At 46.8% G+C, this 22,063-nt stretch overlaps 2 protein-coding genes and 1 pseudogene across 3 annotated transcripts in view; 2 read left to right on the top strand and 1 right to left on the bottom strand.

The window, feature by feature from the left end:
* Positions 1 to 3,528, top strand: part of LOC147092741 (NACHT, LRR and PYD domains-containing protein 3-like) — a 45,142-nt gene extending 41,614 nt beyond the window's left edge. The window contains exons 5-6 of the mRNA XM_085976396.1: positions 1,368 to 1,497; positions 1,787 to 3,528. Coding sequence (XP_085832522.1) covers positions 1,368 to 1,497; positions 1,787 to 3,528 — 1,872 coding nt within the window. The remainder of the gene's footprint in view (positions 1 to 1,367; positions 1,498 to 1,786) is intronic.
* The window catches only part of LOC147092727 (NACHT, LRR and PYD domains-containing protein 3-like), a 1,209,123-nt pseudogene that overhangs the window by 106,677 nt on the left and 1,080,383 nt on the right, over positions 1 to 22,063 (bottom strand). The gene's annotated exons all lie outside the window — the stretch shown is intronic.
* On the top strand, positions 6,663 to 8,194 carry LOC147092740 (NACHT, LRR and PYD domains-containing protein 3-like). The gene is made up of 4 exons (XM_085976003.1): positions 6,663 to 6,752; positions 6,884 to 6,970; positions 7,112 to 7,279; positions 8,054 to 8,194. The coding sequence occupies exons 2-4, from the start codon at positions 6,915 to 6,917 to the stop codon at positions 8,139 to 8,141; spliced, it is 312 nt and encodes a 103-aa protein (XP_085832129.1). The 5' UTR covers positions 6,663 to 6,752; positions 6,884 to 6,914; the 3' UTR covers positions 8,142 to 8,194.

Here is a 22,063-nt window from a genome sequence, read left to right as displayed (position 1 = left end):
CTTTGATCTAATACTATCTTTAACTTCTCTTGTTAGCCACAGTTGGAACGCTTTTCCTGTGGGGTTTTTGTGCCTTAAAGGAATGTATATTTGTTGTAAATTATATTAATTCTTTAAATGCTAGCCATTGCTTGTCTACCGTCATAGTGTTTAATGTAGTTTCCCAATCTACCTTAGCCAACTCGCCCCTCATACCTACGTAGTTTGCTTTTAGATTTAAGACCCTCGTTTCAGATTTAACTCAATCATTTTTAAAATCAATATAAAATTCTATCATATTATGGTCACTCTTCCCTAAAGACCCCTTTACTACAAGGTTATTAATTAACCCTTTCTCGTTGCACAGTACTTGATCTAAAATAGCCTGTTCCCTAGTCGGTTCCTCAACATACTGATCTAGAAAACTGTCTTGCATACATTCCGTGAATTCGTCCTCCACAGTATTACTGCAAATTTGGTTTGCTCGGTCTATATGTAGATTAAAGCTCCCATGATTATTGTATTACCCTCATTACACGTGCCTCTAATTTCCTGATTTGTACTCTGCCCTACATTACAACTACTATTTGGGGACCTATACACAACTCCCACCATTTCAGCCCCTTGCTGTTTCTTAGCTCCACCCAAACTGAGTCTACTTCTTGATTTTTGGAGATAAGATCCTTTCTCTCTACTGTCTTTATTCCATCCTTTATTATCAGGGCTAACCCTCCTCCTTTTCCATTTTGCCTAACTCTCTTCTAAAATTTAAGTATCCTGAAATATTTAGTTCCCAACCTTGGCCACTCTGCAACCACGTCTCCGTTATGGCTATTAGATCAAACCTGTTAATTTCTGTCTGCAGTATTAATTCATCTATTTTGTTGCGAATGCTTCGTGCATTCAGATATAGTGCCTTCAGCTTTGCCTTATTTCTATTTTTCCCTGATGTCACCTTAGTTACTGATGCCTTATTACCTTTGTTAGTCTCTCTCTCCCATCCTGACGCACTCTGTTTATTTTCACCCAAAACTCTGCTCTAGAGCCGTGACATTTCTCTCACTGCTTTAAAATTTACTCTTTCCTGAAGCCTCCCACTCCCACCCCTTCATTTGTTTAATGCCCTGTCTACTGCCTTCGTTATTCGGTTTGCCAGGGCACTGATCCCAGCCCCGTTTAAGTGGAGCCCGTCCCAAAGGAACAGCTCCCTCTGTCCTCAGTACTGGTGCCAGTGCCCCATCAATTGAAAGCCCTTCCTCCCACACCACTCTTTGAGCCACGCAGTTAAACCTCTAATCTGTTTGTCCCTATGCCAATTTGCACATGGCTCAGGTAACAATCCAGAGATTATTACCATTTGAGGTTCTGCTTTTTAATTTGGATCCTAGTTTCTCAAGCTCCGTCAGCAGAACCTCTTTCCTAGTTATACCAATGTCTTTGGTTCCTACGTGGACCACGACAACTGGATCCTCCCCCTCCTATTCCAAGATCTTCTCCAGCCGCGAGGAGATGTCACAAGTAAAGGGCAGGCCGGACAGTATTAACCATCAGAGGTAAAAGTCACAACATTGAAACCTGCATGTTCAGTGAATATTCAAATCAAGTGAGGATTTGAAACTTTTCTCGGCCATTGTTCAATTTCAAACAAGGTTTCCATTAACTGAGTTTTAATTTCTGCACACACCTCTATTGAAGCTGTGAATTAAATCTTGCAACATTTTACTGAATAATGAAATGGTATTGGGAAGTTATTTTTATGTCAGTACAACTAACATTGAGAACCACCTTCTCTCTGTTCTAATTGAAGATGTTCAACAGAAACACAAGGAAACACTCCGGGTACAAACTGAAACACTGAGAGTGAACACTATCCTAATAAAGGAGAAGGTTAAGATTTTCCAGCTCGTTGATCGATACGCTGAGCTAACGGTCATTTCTACTGTTCGAGATCGGACACTTGTAGAACATGAACTGCTGGCAAGAGGCCGTGACCATGAAGAGTGGATAGAGAAACATCTCCGGAGAGAGCTGGAGAAAATCCGAACTGATCAATTGTTCCAGAGCAGTTTTTCCCGGAGAGAATCGAAATCTGGGAGTTCAGCAGCAGTGAGCGGAGTCCCGGGGATTGGCAAAACAACAATGGTACAAAAGATTGTTCATGACTGGGCCACTGGCAAAATATACCCACACTTTCAATTTGTTTTCAGCTTTAAATTTTGGGATTTGAACACTATTAACTGTAGGATAAACCTGAGGAATCTGATACTCGATCTCTATCCTTACTTTGGGAATATTCTGGGAGAGCTCTGGAAGAACCCAGAGGGATTGCTGTTTATATTCGATGGTTTGGATGAATTCAAGGACAGCATCGATTTTGCTGACAATCAGAGAAATACAGAACCTCAGTACATGTGCACAGATCCCGAAGACTGGTGTGAAGTGTCTGACATTGTGTACAGTTTAATACAGCACAAGCTGCTCCCAGGATGTTCAGTGCTAGTGACCAGCTGCCCCACTGCATTACATTTATTGGAAAAGGCTGAGATCAGTGTCTGGGCTGAAATCCTGGGATTTGTTGGTGAAGAACGGAAGGAATATTTCAACAAGTTTTTTGAAGATCAGATGGTGGCAGCAGCTGTTTTCAAACATGTGGAGGAGAACGAAATCCTGTACACCATGTGCTACAACCCTTCCTACTGCTGGATCCTCGGTCTGGCACTGGGTCCTTTCTTTACACTAAGAGACAGGAATCCGCATCGAGTTCCCAAGACCATCACCCAACTATATTCCTACTATATTTACAACATTCTGAAAAACCATGGCCGAGAGATTGAAAGCCCCCGTGATGTGTTACTGAAGGTTGGTGAGATGGCCTTCACAGGAGTCTCCGAGAAGAAGATTGTGTTTAGAAATGGAGATTTGATCCAGTACAATCTGCAACCTTCCCAGTTCCTGTCTGGGTTCATGATGGAACTTTTGGAGAAAGATGATTCTGCCCAGAGCGTGGTGTACACATTCCCGCACCTCACCATCCAAGAGTTTGTAGCCGCACTCGCACAATTCCTGACTCCAGATCCCGGGGACATCCTGAAACTCCTCAGAGAAGCCCACAGCAAGGACGATGGGCGATTTGAGATATTTCTCCGTTTTGTTGCTGGTCTGTCCTCCCCACAGTCAGCTTGGCCCCTGGAGGAGTTTCTGGGTAAATTTCTTCATCAAACCACCTGCCGCGTGATTGATTGGGTGAAGGAGAAGATTGAAGGACAGATTGGAAACACAGAGAGTGAAACGGGTAAAAGGAACCTCCTGAACACATTCCACTACCTGTTTGAGTCTCAGAATAAAGCGCTGGCTCAGAAAACAGTGGGCTCTGTGGAATCACTTGGATTTAGTCGATTGACATTGACCCCGATTGACTGTGCAGTCCTGTCCCATGTCATTGGACTCTGTGAAACAATAAACTACCTCGATCTAGGGACCTGCAACATTCAGTGTGAAGGACTCCAGCGGCTAGGACCCGTACTGCACAAATGCCGGGAGTTGAGGTAACTGTTTATTTGTCTCTAACTGTTGGGCGAATTGTAGAACAGTCACGGATTGTGTTCTTGCTCCGTAATGAAGGGAAACGAACAGTTCAGTTAAATCAGAGAGAAGCAGATTCAACACAAATATGTATACAAATAGTAAGAGGATCGCTTAGTAATTCCCTATGGATTGGAGGATCTAAAATGGATCCTTGTGAACAAGTAGGGATTTTACAGTCTTTATCGGATCAGTAAATACAGGTCACTGAGAGTCTGATAATGTAATTACAATAAATGTTATTTAATATAAGGCTGGACATCAGAATGTAAACATAAAATATAAAATTAATTTAAAATGTTTTCCACATTCACCATTTCAACTAGAAACAGGACAGAAACCCGAGTTTAAATGACTGTTCGATATTTACTCCAATACCATGCAGGGTGTGTCTTGTCCAGGGGGTAGTTTCCTGGTTTGGGTATATTGGGGAATCGGGAATTCTTTCAGCTGTAAATGTTTACAGTTATTCACAGTCCTAACATTGAGTGAAGATTGATATTCAGGATCTTAAATCTACCAGTAAAAAGCTTCCAATCTAATGTGTTGTGGGGTATTAGCCCTGGAGTACAGACACACACCGGCCAGAGGTGGGACCTTGCACACAGCGGGCAGCTCCTGGATAAACCGGGGACAGTGAACCCGGGAATTCCCCATAATCCGCCCCCTGTGTGTGATAAACAGTTACCTCAACTCCTGGCATTTGTGCAGTATGGGTCCCAGCCGCTGGAGTCCTTCACACTGAATGTTGCAGGTCCCTAGATCGAGGTAGTTTATTGTTTCACAGAGTCCAATGACATGAGACAGGACTGCACAGTCAATCGGGGTCAATGTCAATCGACTAAATCCAAGTGGCAGTTGGACAGAATAAGATTCATTGTCAGTGACGGGAAGGGGAGAATTATGTAGGGGTTGGCGGGTCGGTGAGAAAAAAATGTTTTTTCCCTGGGGAGAGAACTTCCGAAAATTCCCCAAAAACTGTCGGGCCAGTTACACCTGAAATAAATGTAGAGCCAGTTTAATGGGAATAAAGTGAGAGACTGCCCTCCCCTATAAACTGGGAACACAGGGACATTTAAAACTTGTAACGGGACAGAATAAACTCTCCTTGTTACATAAAATCCTGGGGGTGGATTTCACAGCAGCAGTTTGTGCCATTTCACAATATCACTCATCCCGAGATACTATACAGATTAATATAATGCACAGAGTATAAAGTATAGGGAATCATCGCTTTATCATTTAATTCCGGGAACAGCGCCCCTTTCCCATAAACTCCAGTATTTAAGGCGCAGCAGAAATGAGAGAAGTTTCTCCAAACATGACGGTGCCGGTCACTAAGCTCCAGGAGGGTAATTTTGATCATTAGGGAATGAGACCGGACTGAGGGACATTTAAAGGCTTCACGCAGACAGCACTTTATTTAATAAATACATTTACTGACAGTCCCTGAATATATGGGCAGTTGCACAGAATGAGATTCATTGTCAGTGACAGGAAGGGGAGAATTATGCAGGGGTTGGCAGGTCGGTGAGAAAATTAATTTTTTTCTCCAGCGGCTCGAGACCCCGCTGTCAACCCCCCACCATGTGCCTTTCCCAAATGTCTGGTCTGTCAGCGCTGAGCAGACCCGACATGCAGCGGCGGGGGAGGCATCAGGTCAGGACCTTGTTAACAAAGGATTAACAAATATTTTCAGCTCACCTTCAGAGTTTACCAGGTCGCCCAGGTGGTCCACGCTACTCGGGGATCACGTCAGGTAAGCGGGACCGGTGTTGAATGGCCATGGAACCATCTCATTACTTAACAGCTGGAAATGTGCTATAAAAGCTCCCATCTCACAGCTGTTCACTTTCCAAGCTCAGAAGCTGTTGCTTACCGCATTTGGTTGACAGATTGAGCTTTATGCAGGTTGCAAGTGTTTGGAGCAAACTCTCTATCCAGTGTCCCCTCATTGGAACAACCTCTCTTACCATTGACAGATTGCTTCTGTCATCTCAAGTTCACCTGCCATCTATTACATCAGCATGGCTATGGTTTATACTGTCTCATGTTGGTCCTCAGAACCTGACCATGATCAGCCCCAGCAGCACCATGCACACCAGCAGCACCAACAACAACACCAAACTTCTCCGCAATCACCTGATGCTGCACAGCACAGAGGGCATCAACACCTGACCACATTGCTGACCGGCATCCCAGAGATGGCCTCACCATGGCCAGATTTACTTCACTTGACGTGGCACACCCTGGATGCCACTTGATGCGCCAGGTTGCCACCAGTCCACACCAACAACATAAAGCATCCCTACAATGCCCACGCCATTCCTTTCACACTCATCAGCATTGTGGGGGGGTTACCGTTATGTCTCACCATTCACTGCAGCTCACTAAGCCACTTCCAAAGGTGGACACAAATCTGTCGAAGAACGGAAAGTGTTGAAAATAAAGATTTCAATGTTTGACACCACATTAACAGAAACTTCACATGAACATTGGCTAAAAGACACCAGTGCCTACCTTTGTGTGTTATTAGTTGGTATAATTTGATGAGGGTGAGTGTAAGGGGTGGCTAGTGAGATGGGGATATGATGATGTAGATCGAGAGGATGGGTGGAGGTATAAGGTAAGTTGGTGTGAGTAAGGATTTGCAGGAGTAAGGTAGGAAAGGCAGAGTGAAGGGGATGTGATGAGTGGCACAGCAGGATGAGGTTGAGGGTGGCTTTGCAGTAAAGTTTCGTGATCTACTGAGATCATTGAAAGGATTGCGTCACTGCAGCCTGGTCCTTCTGATGACATTCTTGCTTGTGTTATTATTAGGCAAGGTGCAACCAGGATGCGTTGGTCTCCGGGGGAGGTCTCTTCCGCATATTTGAAGGGAAGAGAACCTCCCTGTCTGCTGGGAGAGCCTGGGTGCAGCCGTGCACCTTTGTACAGTGCTTGTCTGTATTTGCAGCACCACAATACTGTAGAAAACTGACAGCACAAATGTCAAACTAAATTTGCACATGGCCCCTTTAAGGAAACCGGCTGCTGACTCTTCATCAAATGTTGTCATCAGATCCGCTTCCTCTAATTGGCCGAGAAACGTGCTGGGCGGGGCTTAACCAGCCAGTCAGTGGAAAGTCCTTCTACAGAGCGGGGCCGTGATCCGACCCGTCACCGACCCCGGCCGCACCCGACCCGCCCAGGTAGGGAAATCGCGGGGGGAATCTCAGTTAATTCCTGAAGTACTTTTAGTGATTGCTGTAATATCAGAGAGAGGAAAATATATCAGATCCGGGGTTTAATTCAGTTTGTTTCTCTGTCTCTTTGTGTTTAGACTGAGTGGCAATAAACTGGGAGATTCAGTAATGAAACCACTATCTGCGATTCTGAGGAACCCGGACTGCAAAATACAGACACTGCAGTAAGTACCAGACTGTGTGAGATTGTGGTTATAATAACAGGATGTAAAACACTGTAAAATATTATTAATATCAGTAATATTGAAATTAATAAACACTGGGGATTTACTCTGATTCCTGTTATTTCTCTCTCTGATCCCCAGGCTGGGTGATGTCAGTCTCACAGATTCTTGTGCCAAGGATCTCGTCTCCGCTCTCAGTACAAACCAGTCACTGACGGGTCTGGGCCTGAGATTAAACTCCTTCACAGACCAATCTGTCCCCGCTCTCCGCCGCCTCATACTGAACTGCAGGAATCTGGAGTGGATCCAGTGAGTGTTTGTGTTAATGTTTAATTTCATAAATCTTATATATATAAAGCAGTTGGTTTGTCTGTCTGTCTGTATGTCCGCTATACACTCAAAAGTTATAGAGCGTACCTACACATATGTTATATCAAAAGAAAGCTGATGATCAGGGGAGTGTCATAGGCGTATTTACTTTTTGGTCAGACAAAAATTGTTCGGACAGTATACAAAAAACGTTCCAAAATCCGCTCATTAGCGGTTGACCAATCCTACCGCTCATTAGCGTTGAGTGACGTGATGGTTGACCAATCCTACAGTTCAGTGACCTGATGGTTGATGGGGGGCGTTTCATTCCGTGTGTGGGCGGGCCTAATCCTGCAGCCTCCCAAAACTTCGCCGCCATTTTTTTTATACCGACAGCACCAGCACAACAAACCCCCACATTGCAGCTCCGGCACAGTATCCGCTCCCGGCCCGCCGGAGCCGGAGGTGAGTTGGGGTCACTCGGGCCGGGCCTGACAACTGCTCGGCCCGAGACACAGAGGGGGGGAGTGGCAGCGGCCCGCCGTGAACCGTGTGGCCCGAGACACAGCGGGGGAGCAGCAGTGGCCAGCCGTAAACCGCACGGCCCAAAAAAGCCCTGGCAACGCCGGGCCCCCCAGCTAGTAAAATATTAATGGGATTCAGTTACTTTGGGTAATATTTGCCTGTAATTATACTGAAATATTAACCCCAGTCTCCCTGTTATTTACACTATTCAGTCTATTTATTTCCTGTTTATTCTTTAATCTGTTTCAGGCTGTGGAAGAATCAGTTCAGTTTTACCGGAGGGAAACTCCTGAGGTCGCTGCAGGAAACAAGACCCGGACTGAGTGTGATTCTGTGATTATTTCAATTGATGACGTCACTGCTCTCATTATATGACCATTGTTGACCGATGATTTGATTTTAATTTAATTTAACGGTTTCCAGTTCGAGCTGAGCGAGCGTCATCTCCCACTGTGAGGTCAGAGGCCCAGCCACAGGGTCTCGAGACTCAGCCACCCGGCCCCACAGCGCTGCTACTGCAGGATATCTGGGGCTGAGTATTTCCCAAGGGCACTGGGAAAATGCACAGACAGGAAGGGCCCAGGGTGGGGCTCAGTCTGGGCTGCAGTGGGACACTGACCATAGCACTCCGTGTTCCTGGGTGTCTCTCCCAGTGAGGTGTCAGACTCTGTGTAACAAGTGTCCGTGTGTGCAGTGTGTGTCTCTCCCAGTGAGGAGTCAGACCCTGTAACAAGTGTCCCTGTGTACAGTGTGTGTCTCCTGTAAGCGGTTTTTGATCCTAGCCCAATTGCTAGACGGACGGTTTGAATCGCCCCCGCCTTACGAAGGTTCTATACCCAGGAATTACTATTCAGAGTGTAAATGAAATAAGTCGTGGACAGGAATGCTTCGGTGAAAACTCAAACTTGTATTTATTTGGTCTAACATGCACCGCTAAACAAAATCACTGTCTCTGTGGAAAATAAAATCCAGGTTAGAAACAACATACATACAGTACAAAACTGGCGACTATAACGAGCAGTAATTCCCTTGTTGCTATGTTGGACTCTAATTCCACCCCTACCGACGAATTGCCCAGTCGCATAAACCCCTTCGCCTGGCTGAGCCAAACGATGCTCCCACCCTCGGAATAGCCCAAAAGCTTCACTTCTGAGAGACTATGCTTACCCCCACACGCGGTCGGTTTCGATCGCTCCGCTCGTCGGCTTCTCTGGTACTTCCTGTTAGTTCGATCTTGTTGGAGCAGGAAGCGAGAGAATGGTGGAAACGAATCTATCTTTATAGTACGATAGCAAAATACTGCATATGCTGGAAATCCGAAATAACAACAGAAAATGCTGGAAAAACTCAGCAGGCCAGGCAACATCCGTGGAGAGAAAATAGAGTCGACGTTTCGGGTCAAACCTGGAAAGGAAATGAAATAGATCGAAAGGCAGGGCTGGGAGAGAACAAAAGAAGTGAAGAGACATTAAGAGGTATTCAAAACGAGACGGGATGGTGATCGGACTACTAGTGGAGACAAAAGACGGTTCTAGATTAGGTGTGAAATGTTCTGGCAGAATGAGAGACAGCTGCCATGTGGGAGAAAAAAAGGTGTGGGAAAGGGCCAAAACAAAGTTGTGGATAAAATTTAAGCAAAAATGTAATGGGGGCCGAGGTTATGATCTGAAATTGTTGAACTCGATGTTGAGTCCAGAGGGCTGTAAAGTGCCTAATCGGAAGATGAGGTGCTGTTCCTCGAGTTTACGTTGAGCTTCTTTATAGTAGCCTGGCTGCCCATATCTTTTCCCACCAATCTTCTGAGCACTCTGGTGCTTAATCAGTGATGGTCATCATCGGACCCATGCGTATTGGATTAATGGCCCTTAGTCTGGAACATATCTTTCAGTCTTTGTGTTGGGAAAAAAACTGGCGCCTTTTCGGCTGGCTGAGGCCAGCGGGTTCATTGTTCTGCTTCTCTTCCGAGATGGAGGTGAGAAATGCTTTGCATATTAGAGTGGCCTTTTAATCAAGTTCAATGTCCCCCTTCCTTTTTCCAGGACTGTCAGGCGAGCCCATACATTGTGGATGACTGACAGTTCTTTTGTCACAGCGAACTGCCATGTGTTCTCTGGAGTTTTAACAAACCGGCCCCCTACGCATTTGCACAGGACGATCCAACCACTGGGAAAATGCCCTCAGAAAATCCCATAAAATCCACAAAAATATTCTCGACTGAGTTTGTTCTTCAAACAGAGACTTTGCGATCTCTTCAGTCCCCCGTTTGATGCTTTTCTTTCCACAAAGCATCACTTGACGAGAGAGCAAAGGCCAAAGTCTCCCACAAGTGAAGCTGTTTCCCTGATTTTATATTTAAAAACCCCGGAACTGTACCCCTTACTGCGTGTCATAGTTCCCTTCTACTGAGTCAATACATCAGCAAAACGGCTTCTTAACACAATCAAACGGCTGGGTTCCAATTCCCACTGACAAACTTCAAGTTAAAATACAGAACATTAATAAGATCCGCAGGACGTTAACAAAAAGTCACCATGCACATCACGCAGTACAGCATTGACAGTGCTCATCGCGCAAAACAGAGTGCAAAACTATAACCAGAATACCATACACTTGCTTACAGAATTTTGGTACATTACAAATTTTGCAGGGAGAAACCATAAATCAATTGCACCTTTCTGGATCGATCTAACACCCCTTGCCACCGCGCTTGGTGCATCTGACTCCGTCGCCTGCAGCTGGTGTAAAACAAGTAGCTTGCAAGCAATAATTGAATGATAACTAATGCATGGGAACAGATGCGGATCCTGGGAGGAATCTCTATACTTAGACCGATGTCTCACCATCGTGGCCAACCTTTAATCTCCTGCTCCGCTTCCACTGTCTTTTGCTCTAAAGTGTAAACATGGTTCTGGGAGATCTCAACGGTCTTTATTAGCTCAGTGAGGTGTTCCTGCAGAAAAGGAATCTGGTGCCCGAAATGCTGCACATAGTATGGTTGGACTGCCCGCAATCTACAGGGACAGGGTAGGCTTTAGAGGCTAAACAATGCTGGCACGGGCTCAACGAATTGCTATACGGGTGCAGCGCAGCGAGATACTTGTTGCTTAACCATGAAGGGACGCGACCTTGCCTCAGGTTCTTTAGGTTACTGCAGCCCTCGCCCAGCAACCATGCTCCACACAACAAACACACCTCATTCAGTGCAGCCTGCTCCGAGGCATTCCTGTCCTCCTGTATCAAAGCATTGACAGTGTTAGCGTGCCTCTCCAGCTCCGCAATGACCTCCTTTAAATGAACGGTCATTGCCTGATCCTCATGAAGCTCTGAATTCCTGAAACATCACTTTTAACAGCTTCATAAAGCTTCTCTGTCTTCCTTGGACACCACACAGGCGGATGGACTTCAGTCAGGTTCATGATCACGGATGCCACGGCATAGTGCATGTTCTGAAACAACACTGTCAGTGGGGATTAACACCAACCCATTCCCTGGACCCCTGCTGCTGGTGGGACACCCACCTACAGTCGTCTGTACCATCGGGGCACTGGGTGGGGGTTTCCTGGTGTATGAGATGAGCTCTGTGCCATTGATGGTGTTCGGGGGTTTTGTGATTACACAGGAGTCCACACTCCAATCCCACCCTCGGCGCCCTGCCATCGCCTGCTAAACGCGATTGATACACCCGCTGGGCAGATCTTTTCCGACCCCCACATACACACATAAATCCCTTGCTCAGATTCCCACCACTTATCCCAACACACATTCACTCCTTCCTGAGAACCCGTGATCGTCCGTTACGTGTCATTACTTAGTCTTTCCCAGTCAGCTGTCTGGTTCCCTGCATCCGTGCTCTGTTTCCTGAGCCACCACTACCTTCCTAGTGGAATGTGTCCCCTACAGCTAAGGCACACCCGTTTACCCTCTGTTACCCTAACCTGGGAGCTGGTAACCCCCATTTTCGGGCATGGGACGGATGCTTCACCATAGGTGAACTCTTCATGGCTAGAATACCGGGTGGAATTCGACCCCAGCCATCCAGGCCATCTTCCCTCGTGGAGATAGATGCTCACCCCATCGTTCGAGCCACCTCCAGTGGTCTCGGTCGGTCCAGTGCAGCCGAAGATAACCGATTCCTCGGTGTCGCGCCCCTGTGACTCATGCTGGCTTCAATCATGACGATCAGGACTACCATGGCTGACTTCATCTTGTTCTTAGGCGTTCCCTGAAAAACACACAGAATGCAACGTTGTCCTTGGGTGATGCCTCACCATTCCAGACACAGCTACACACGATTAAAATCCAAACTATACAGACAAGCTACGGCAACAGACAGGAGAGAAAGAAGTTATGTACAGCGCCACCCGTCTCTGGGTGGCTACACTAGGTCTCCGACCCTGGGCCTCTTACAACTCCAGCTTCCTTCGTTCACTGGTGTGTAAGGAGGTGTCCACGGCACCCTCAGCCATGGGATCCTGGCACTCCTCACTCCTGCTCCCACAGGCGGAACAACTGGTCCCTCTGTGGGCTCCTCAGAGTCCCAGATTATGGGCTGAGACCCACACCTGTAGCGCAGCTCACCACTCCCTGCTGTTTCCTCTTATCAGCTCTTTCTCCAGGGTTAAAAAGCTTGCACTGATTGATATGGAACCACTTAGGGCGTCGGGGCATTTTGACCGCATATACCATTGGACTTGCCCTATCCACGATACTGTACGGTCCCATGTATAGCGGTTCAAAAGTCCCTACCCTGGCGAAGTTTTTAACCATTATTTGATCTCCGACCTTCCACTCGTGGTGCCTCTGAGGCTCAGGCAATAAACAATTTCTACGATGTTGCTTCCCCATGTTACTGGCAGCCCTCCAATGGATCTGTCTGAGATGTTCAAGCAAATTCTTAACCAACCTGTCCCAGTTGACCTCTCTCAAATGACCTTCCGTGAGAACCGGGGCCAGTACATGGCTGGGCGTTCTCATGACCCTGCTAGTCACGAGCTCATGCAGGGAATACCCTGTGCTTCTAGACGGGCTGGCTCGGACCCCCATCAGAACTAACGGTAAGACTCCGCCCATTTTCTAGGGGAGTCTCCCGTCTCCTTCCGTAACCTTTCCCTGATGGCCCTATTCATCTGATCCACAATTCCGCAATGACTGCGGGTTGTGTGCGATGTGCCATTTACCCTCTATGCCTAGCATTTTCAGAGTCACCTGCATGACTGCCCCTGTGAAGTGACTCCCCTGATCAGACTCCACATACTGTGGTAGCTCCCACCTAGAGAACACTTCGCTCACTAGAATCCTTGCGGTCCCCAAAGCTGTGGCTGTTCGGCATGGGAAGGCTTCTACCTATTTAGCGAACACATCTACCAGGACCAGGCAGTACTTGTAACCCCCCTGAGCGGTGGGCAACAGTCCGATATTATCGACTTGTATTAACTGCCATGATCCCTGCACTCTCCAGTGTGTCCCATGGATACCTTCCTTTTCTGGGGGGGTCAGGGTTGTTTGTAGCACACACCAAGCAATCCACACAGAAGTCGCGGACGTCCTGCCTCAGTTGCGGCCACCGCCCTGCCTGTTCCACCCGTTGCCAGGTGGTCTCCGGCCTGGGGTGCCCCACTCCTGGACCCTTGTGGGCCAACTGAAGGAATTCCCTCCGGTGCTGCTTCAGAACTACCCACTGTTCCCCTCTGAAAACCATCCCTTCCTTTACTGTAATACCTGCCATTCCGTATTGACCCTCTACCTTAACTCCATTAGGGTGAGATCCTGTGCCTGGACCATCTTTAGGCCTGGGCCCAATGCTACCCCTGCACTCCCTTGGGTCACAGCTTTGTCTCTGATCGCTGCTACCAGACTTGACCCATATGGATCCCAAAACGTGCCCGTTCGAGCACCCTCTTTGGTCAGCACATCGGCCTGCTGATTGCCCTCTGTCTTAGAATGGGCCTTTACTTTGTGGATATGGAAATCCCCCTGGGTTCCTATTGATGTTAGGATCTGTCGCAACAATGGCTTGGTTGCTAGGCGTTTCCTGTCTGCAGATGTGAACCCGCGACAAGACTAAATGGCTAAATATTCTGCACACGAATTGCAAGTGAACATGCTGTCTGAGCAAATCGTGTAGGGTGTAGGGAACTCTTCGGGGTGGGTAACCACATACACCACCGCCGACAGTTCAGCGTGCTGGGCGCTCATGGTGCTCGGGAGTTTAATGGCTTTGGCAATGCCTGCCTTTGGGTCAAAAATCCCGCATCCAGTGAGTTGTTCCCCGGCCACCACTGTACTGGACCCGTCTACATAGATCTCGCGGCCCGTGGGATGGATCCCAGCACGAAACCCTATGTCGACATCCCATACCCCTTCAACAGAACATTTGTGGGCCACCCCTGGGTAGATCAAATTTGCGGTGAGCTTGGGTTCACAGAGGCCTTTCACACTCAAATTCATCTGAGAGCAATAAAGTCCAGCGAGCAATGCGTGCATTGCTCACCATGCCGTCCTTTATCCTCCCATCCAGAAGCATCTGAGTAGACGTATGATGGGTTAAGGGAGTTACCGGGAACGCCCCGTGAAGATTTGTGATCTCACGGCCCAATGTGTGGCAAGCAGGTGCCTCTCAGAATTGGAGCACCCCCTCTCTACATCTGTGAGGATTCTTGATGAGTATACCACAGGCCTCAGCTTGCCAAACCGCTCCTGGAGCAGCACTGCACTCAAACTGTCCCCTGTGGCAGCTACCTCCAAAAAGAACTTTCCCCCATCAATCGCTCCTAAAGCGGTCTACAGAGCTCTGTTCAGATGACTAAAAGCTGCCATGCAGTCCTCATCCCACTCCCCTGTGGAGGAGCCGGTGTAGAGGAGCTGCCATAGCGGTATAGTCCTCTATGAAATCCCTGCACTACCCTGTGAGTCCCAGGAAGGATCTTACCCCGGTTACCGTGGTCGGGGCAGGTAGCTCCTGTACCGCCTTCCTCCTCACCTCATCGATGGCCCTCTCCCAGCATGCACGGTGAGCCCTAGGAATTTTACTTCCTGTTGGCCAATCTGTGCGTTCTTGGGATTAACCTTGAACCCAGCTTCCTTTAACAGACTCAGCAGCTCAGTCAGCAGGGGGCCATACTCCTCCTCCTCGTTGGAAAACAAAAGCAGGTCATCCACATACTGCACAAGCTGCTACGGCCTGCTGAACCCTTTTAAACAGTTGGCCATACATTGGTGGAAAATTGATGGAATGGTGGAAGGATTGATTAAGAAAGGGAAGATAGATTATGAAAGTAAATTAGCAAAAAAATATGAAAACATAGTAAGAGTGGTCCCTTAGAGGATGAGACCGGGAAATTAATGGTGGGAAATATGGAGATGGCAAAAACACTGAATGAATATTTTGCATCAGTCTTTACAGTAGAGGACACTAAGAATATCCCAACACTGGACAAACAGGGGGCTATAGGGGAGGAGGAGCTAAACACGATCAAAATCACTAAGGAAGTGGTACTCGGTAAAATAATGGGACTCAAGGCGGATAAATCACCTGGACCTGATGGCTTACATCCTAGGGTCTTGAGGGAAGTGGTGGTAGGGATTGTGGATGCATTAGTAATAATTTTCCAAAACTCCCTGGACTCAGCAAAGGTCCCGGCAGACTGGAAAACTGCTAATGTAACACCCTTATTTAAAAAGGGCAGTAGACAGAAGGCTGGAAGCTATAGACCGGTTAGCCTAACATCTGTGGTAGGTAAAATTTTGGAGTCCATTATTAAGGAGACAGTAACAGGACATTTGGATAATCATAATTTAATAGGACAAAGTCAGCATGGTTTTATGAAGGGGAAGTCATGTTTGACAAATTTGCTGGAGTTCTTTGAGGAAGTAACATATAGGGCGGATAAAGGGGAACCAGTGGACGTAGTGTATTTAGACTTCCAAAAGGCATTTGACAAGGTGCCACACAAAAGATTATTGCTTAAGATAAAAAATCACGGGATTGGGGGTAATATTCTAGCATGGATAGAGGATTGGCTATCTAACAGAAGGCAGAGAGTTGGGATAAATGGTTCATTCTCAGACTGGCAATCAGTAACTAGTGGTGTTCCGCAGGAGTCAGTGCTGGGTCCCCAACTCTTTACAATCTATATTAACGATTTGGAGGAGGGGACCGAGTGTAACATATCAAAGTTTGCAGATGATACTAAGATGGGAGGGAAAGTACTGAGTGAGGAGGGCACAAAAAACCTGCAAGGGGACATAGACAGGCTAAATAAGTGGGCAGAGATTTGGCAGATGGAATACAATACTGGAAAGAGTGAGGTTATGCACTTTGGCAGGAAAAATCGTAGAGCAAGTTATTATCTTAATGGCAAGAAACTGGAAAGTACTGAAGTACAAAGGGATCTGGGGGTCCTGGTGCACGAAACTCAAATGGTTAGTATGCAGGTGCAGCAAGTGATTAAGAAGGCCAATGGAATGTTGGCTTTCATTGCTAGGGGGATAGAATATAAAAATAGGGAGGTATTGCTTCAGTTGTACAAGGTATTGGTGAGACCGCACCTGGAATACTGCATACAGTTTTGGTGTCCACACTTAAGAAAAGACATACTTGCTCTCGAGTCAGTACAAAGAAGGTTCACTCGGTTAATCCTGGGGATGAGGGGATGGACATATGAGGAGAGGTTGAGTAGATTGGGACTCTACTCATTGGAGTTCAGAGGAATGAGAGGCGATCTTATTGAAACATATAAGATTGTGAAGTGGTTGGATCGGGTGGATGCGGGGAGGATGTTCCCGATGATGGGTGAAACTAGAAGTAGGGGGCATAGTCTTAGAATAAGGGGCTGCTCTTTCAAAACTGAGATGAGGAGGAACTACTTCACTCAGAGGGTGGTAGGACCATGGAATATGCTGCCCCAAAAAGCTGTAGAAGCTACATCATTACATAAATTTAAAACAGAAATAGACAGTTTCCTAGAAGTAAAGGGAATTAAGGGTTACGGGGAGCGGGCAGGAATTTGGACATGAGTCTAGGTTCGGATCGGACATGGCCCTGTGGGTAGCGGAGCGGGCCCAGGGGCCATGTAGCCTGATCCTGCTCCTATTTCGTGTGTCTAATTCTGTTAGATTCAGGAGATGGTTCTGTGATAGTAGATTGGCGGTTAGGATCAGATCAACCATGATCTTATTGAATGGCGGAGCAGGCTCGAGGGGTCGATTGGCCTACTCCTGCTCCTATTTCTTATGTTCTTATGTAAGGACTGCTGTGAAACCCTTGGGGAAGGCAGGTCCATGTGTACTGCTGACCCTTGAAAGTGAATGCGAACTTATGCTGGTCCTCCCTTTGAGAGGGATAGACCAGAATCCGTTTGAAATGTCCAGCACCGTGAATGTTTTCGCAGATGCTGGGATACTCCTGATCAGGTTGGCTACGGCTGTGATGGTGGGGGCACAGGCTGGGATGTTCTTGTTAAGAACCCGATAGTCCACAGTGGCTCTCCACGAATTGTCCGGTTTCCTAACCAGCCAAATGGGAGAGTTCACATAGGTCTCAACACACCCTGCTCAACCAGTGATCCCACTGCCGTCTCTAAATCCACCTCTGCCTCTCTGGGGAAGTTGTACTCTTTCTGTGGTCGGGCCATGGGGTCTCCTACTCTGACTTCCACCCCTGTTACCCTCCCACAGTCGTGCTTGTGTGTAGCGAATGCCGCGAGGTTGGCTCGCACATCCGCTATGTACTCCGCCGGGGTAGAAATGACCAAATGTGAAGTATCCTTGGGCTTCATCATACACACGGTTCCCTTGCCTTGCTTCCCTGGTATAACTACCACTTCCTTTTCCTTTCCCGTGCATACTGCCCCCCAAGTGAGACTCCAGGATGGTGAGTTGCTTCCCTGGTGCAAGGGTCAAGGATGTCTCAGAGCAGCTGCAGAACATTTTGGAAGGGGAGGGTGAACAGCCAGCTGTCGTCGTGCATATAGGTACCAACGATATAGGTAAAAACCGAGATGAGGTCCTAAAAGCTGAATATAGGGAGTTAGGAGGAGAATTTAAAAATAGGACCTCAAAGGTAGTAATCTCAGGATTGCTACCAGTGCCACGTGCTAGTCAGAGTAGAAATAGAAGGATATTTCAGCTGAATACGTGGCTAGAGGAAAGGTGCAATGGGGAGGGATTCAAATTCCTGGGACATTGGAACCGGTTCTGGGGGGAGGTGGGACCAGTACAAACTGGACGGTTTGCACCTGGGCAGGGCCGGGACCGATGTCCTAGAGGGAATGTTTGCTAATGCTCTGGGGGAGGGTTTAAACTAAAATGGCACAGGTTGGGAACCTGAGTGGGGAGACAGAGGAAAGGGAAACAAGGATAGAAGCAAAAGACAGGAAGGAGAAAAACAAAAGTGGCAGGCAGATAAATCAAGGGTTTAAATCAAACATAGCCACAGTAAATAATAATTCTAAAAGATCTAAAAAAAGCAAGCCTGAAGGCATTGTGTCCTAAGGCGAGGAGCATTCGTAATAAGGTGGATGAATTAGCTGCGCAAATAGAGGTAAACGAATATGATATGAGTGGGATTACGAAAACATTGCTCCAGGGTGGCCAAGGCTGGGAACTCAACATTGAGGGGTATTCAATATTCAGGAAAAATAGGCAAAAAGGAAAAGCAGGTGGGGTAGCATTGCTGGTTAAAGAGGGGATTAACACAATTGAAAGGAAGGATATTATCTCTGATGATCTGAATCTGTATGGGTAGAACTGAGAAATACCAATGGGCAGAAAACGTTAGTGGGAGTGGTATATAGACCTCCAAACAGTAATGCGGAGGTCGGGGATGGCATTAAATGGGAAATTAGAGAAGCGTGCAGTAAGGGCACTGCAGTTATCATGGGTGACTTTAATCTACATATAGATTGGGCTAACCAAATTAGTAACAATACTGTGGAGGAGGAATTCCTGGAGTGTATACGGGATGGTTCCCTGGACCAAAATGTCGACGAACCAACTAGAAATCAGTCCATATTAGGCTGGGTATTATGTAATGAGAAAGGATTAATTAGCAATCTTGTTGTGCGAGGCCCCTTGGGTCAGAGCGATCATAATATGATAGAATTCTTCATTAAGATGGAGAGCGAAATAGTTGACTCAGAGACTAGGGTCCTGAATTAAAATAAAGGAGACTACGATGGTATGAGGTGCGAGTTGGGTAGGATTGATTGGGGAATGTCACTCAAAGGGTTGACGGTGGATGGGCAATGGCAAAAAATCAAAGATCGCATGGATGAACTACAGAATTTGTTCATCCCAGTTTGGCATAAAAAAAAACAAAAAAGGTGACTCAACCGTGGCGAACAAGGGAAATTAGGGGTAGCATAGGATCCAAGGAGAGGACATATAAATTGGCCAGAAAAAGCAGTAAACCTGAGGATTGGGAGCACTTTAGGATTCAACAAAGGAAGACAAAGGGACTAATTAAGAGGGGGAAAATAGAGTGTGAGAGTAAACTTTCAGGGAAAATAAAAACTGACTAAAAGCTTTTATAGATATGTGAAGAGAAAAAGATTGGTGCAGTCAAGTGTAGGTCCCTTGCAGTCAGAATCAGGGGAATTTATAATGGGGAACAAAGAAATGGCAGACTAATTAAATACATACTTTGGTTCTGCCTTCACAAAGGAGGACACAAGTAACATCCCAAAGATGTCGGGGAACATAGGGTCTAATGAAAGGGAGGAACTGATAGAAATCAGTATTTGTAGGGAAATTGTGTTAGGGAAATTGATGGGATTGAGGGCCAATAAATCCCCAGGGCCTGATGATCTACATCCTAGGGTACTTAAGGAAGTGGCGCTTGAAATGGTAGATGCATTGCTTGTCATCTTCCCAAATTCGATAGACTCTGGAACAGTACCCATGGATTGGCGGGTAGCTAATGTTACCCCACTGTTGAAAAAGGGTGGTAGAGAGAAAATGGGGAATTACAGACCGGTAAGCCTGACAACGGTAGTGGGGAAAATGCTAGAGTCCGTTATAAAGGATGTAATAGCAGAGAACTTGGAAAAGAGTGACCGGATCAGACAAAGTCAACATGGATTTACAAAAGGTAAATCATGCTTGAATAATCTACTGGAATTTTTTGAGGATGTAACTGGTAAAATAGATAAGGGAGAACCAGTGGATGTGGTGTATTTGGATTTCCAAAAGGCTTTCGATAAGGTCCCGCATAAGAGATTAGCATGTAAAATTAAGGCACATGGGATTGGGGACAAGGTATTGACTTGGATAGAGAATTGGTTGGCAGACAGAAAGCAAAGAGTTGGAATAAACGGCTCTTTTTCCGAGTGGCAGGCAGTGAATAGTGGGGTACTGCAGGGATCGGTCCTTGGACCCCAGCTATTCACAATATATATTAATGATCTGGACATGGGAACTAGATGTAATATCTCCAAGTTTGCAGATGACACAAAGCTGGGTGGGCGTGTATGCTGTGAGGAGGATGCTCAGAAACTCCAGTATGATTTGGACAGGTTGGGAGATTGGGCAGAAGCATGGCAGATGCAATATAATGTGGATAAATGCGAGGTTATCCACATTGGTGTCAAAAACAGGAAGGCAGATTATTATCTGAATGGCAATAGATTGGGAGAAGGGGAGGTTATGATGGAGCTGTACAAAACGCTGGTGAGGCCACAGCTGGAGTACTGTGTGCAGTTCTGGTCGCCTCACTATAGGAAGGATGTGATTGCTTTGGAGAGGGTGCAGAGAAGATTCACCAGGATGTTACCTGAGATGGAGCGCCTCAGCTATGAAGAAAGACTAAACAGGCTGGGGTTGTTTTCCTTGGAGCAAAGAAGGCTGAGGGGGGACCTGATTGAGGTGTACAAAATGATGAGGGGCATAGATAGGGTAGATAAAGAGGAACTTTTCCCCTTAGTAGGGGGGTCAATAACAAGGGGGCATAGATTCAGGGTAAGGGGCAGGAGATTTAGAGGGGATTTGAGGAGGAACTTTTTCACCCAGAGGGTGGTTGGAATCTGGAACTCACTGCCTGAAAGGGTGGTAGAGGCAGGAACCCTCACAACATTCAAGAAGCATTTGGATGAGCACTTGAAATGCCATTGCATACAAGGCTATGGACCAAATGCTGGAAAATGGGATTAGACAGGACAGGGGTGGATGGGCGGCACGGACACGATGGGCCGAAGGGCCTCTTTCTGTGCTGTAAAACTCTATGATTCTATGAAATGCAATGAGACCTGGGCGCCCTTGTGCACCAGTCGCTGAAAGTAAGCATGCAGGTGCAGCAGGTGGTTAAGAAGGCAAATGGTATGTTGGCCTTCATAGTGAGACGGTTTGAGTACAGGAACAAGGATGTCTTGCTGCAGTTGTACAGGGCCTTGGTGAGACCACATCTTGAGTATTGTGTGCAGTTTTGGTCGCCTTATCTGAGGAAGGATGTTCTTGGCATGGAAGGAGTGCAGCGAAGATTCACCAGGCTGATACCTGGGATGGCAGGAATGACGTATGAGGAGAGATTGGGTCGATTGGGCTTGCACTCGCTGGAGTTTAGAAGAATGAGAGGGGATCTCATCGAAACTTATAAAATTCTAACAGGACTAGACAGACTAAATGCTGGAAGGATGTTCCCGATGGCTGGGGAGTCCAGAACCAGGGGTCACAGTCTAAGGATAAGCGGTAAGCCATTTAGGACAGTGATGAGGAGGAATTTCTTCACCCAGAGAGTGGTGAACCTGTGGAATTCTCTACCAAGGAAGGCAGTAGAGGCCAGTTCATTAAATATATTCAAGAAGGAGTTGGATATATTTCTTAGGCCTAAATGGATCAAGGGATATGGAGAGAAGTCAGGAACAAGGTACTGAATTTGCATGATCAGCCATGATCTCATTGAATGGTGGAACAGGCTCGAGGGGCCGAGTGGCCTACTCCTGCTCCTATCTTCTATGTTTCTAAGACAGTGATTCTGAAATCCACCAATATCTTGTGGGCCAGTATGAAATCTGCCCCCAAAATGCCTATTCCCTCGCGCTCCCACTCATCAGGACACATTTCCACTCTGTATGTAGTGTACCCAGATCGATGGCTAGCGGGAAGGAGAAAGACTCAGCCTGTTCGTTCCCAGTGAACCCTACTAAGTTATATGGGACCCCGTACGATAGAGGTGATGTGGTCGGGTTATCCGCATAAACAATGGTGCTTGAAGCTCCAGTGTCCAGCAGATAGGTCCCTTGCACCTTCTCCACCCCCATTTTCACA

The sequence above is a fragment of the Somniosus microcephalus genome, unplaced genomic scaffold (assembly GCF_052327205.1).
Source record: "Somniosus microcephalus isolate GS21.2 unplaced genomic scaffold, FLI_Smic_1.0 unresolved_chr2, whole genome shotgun sequence".
Classification (NCBI taxonomy): Eukaryota; Metazoa; Chordata; class Chondrichthyes; order Squaliformes; family Somniosidae; genus Somniosus; species Somniosus microcephalus.
This window is presented reverse-complemented; position numbering and strand designations above follow the sequence as displayed.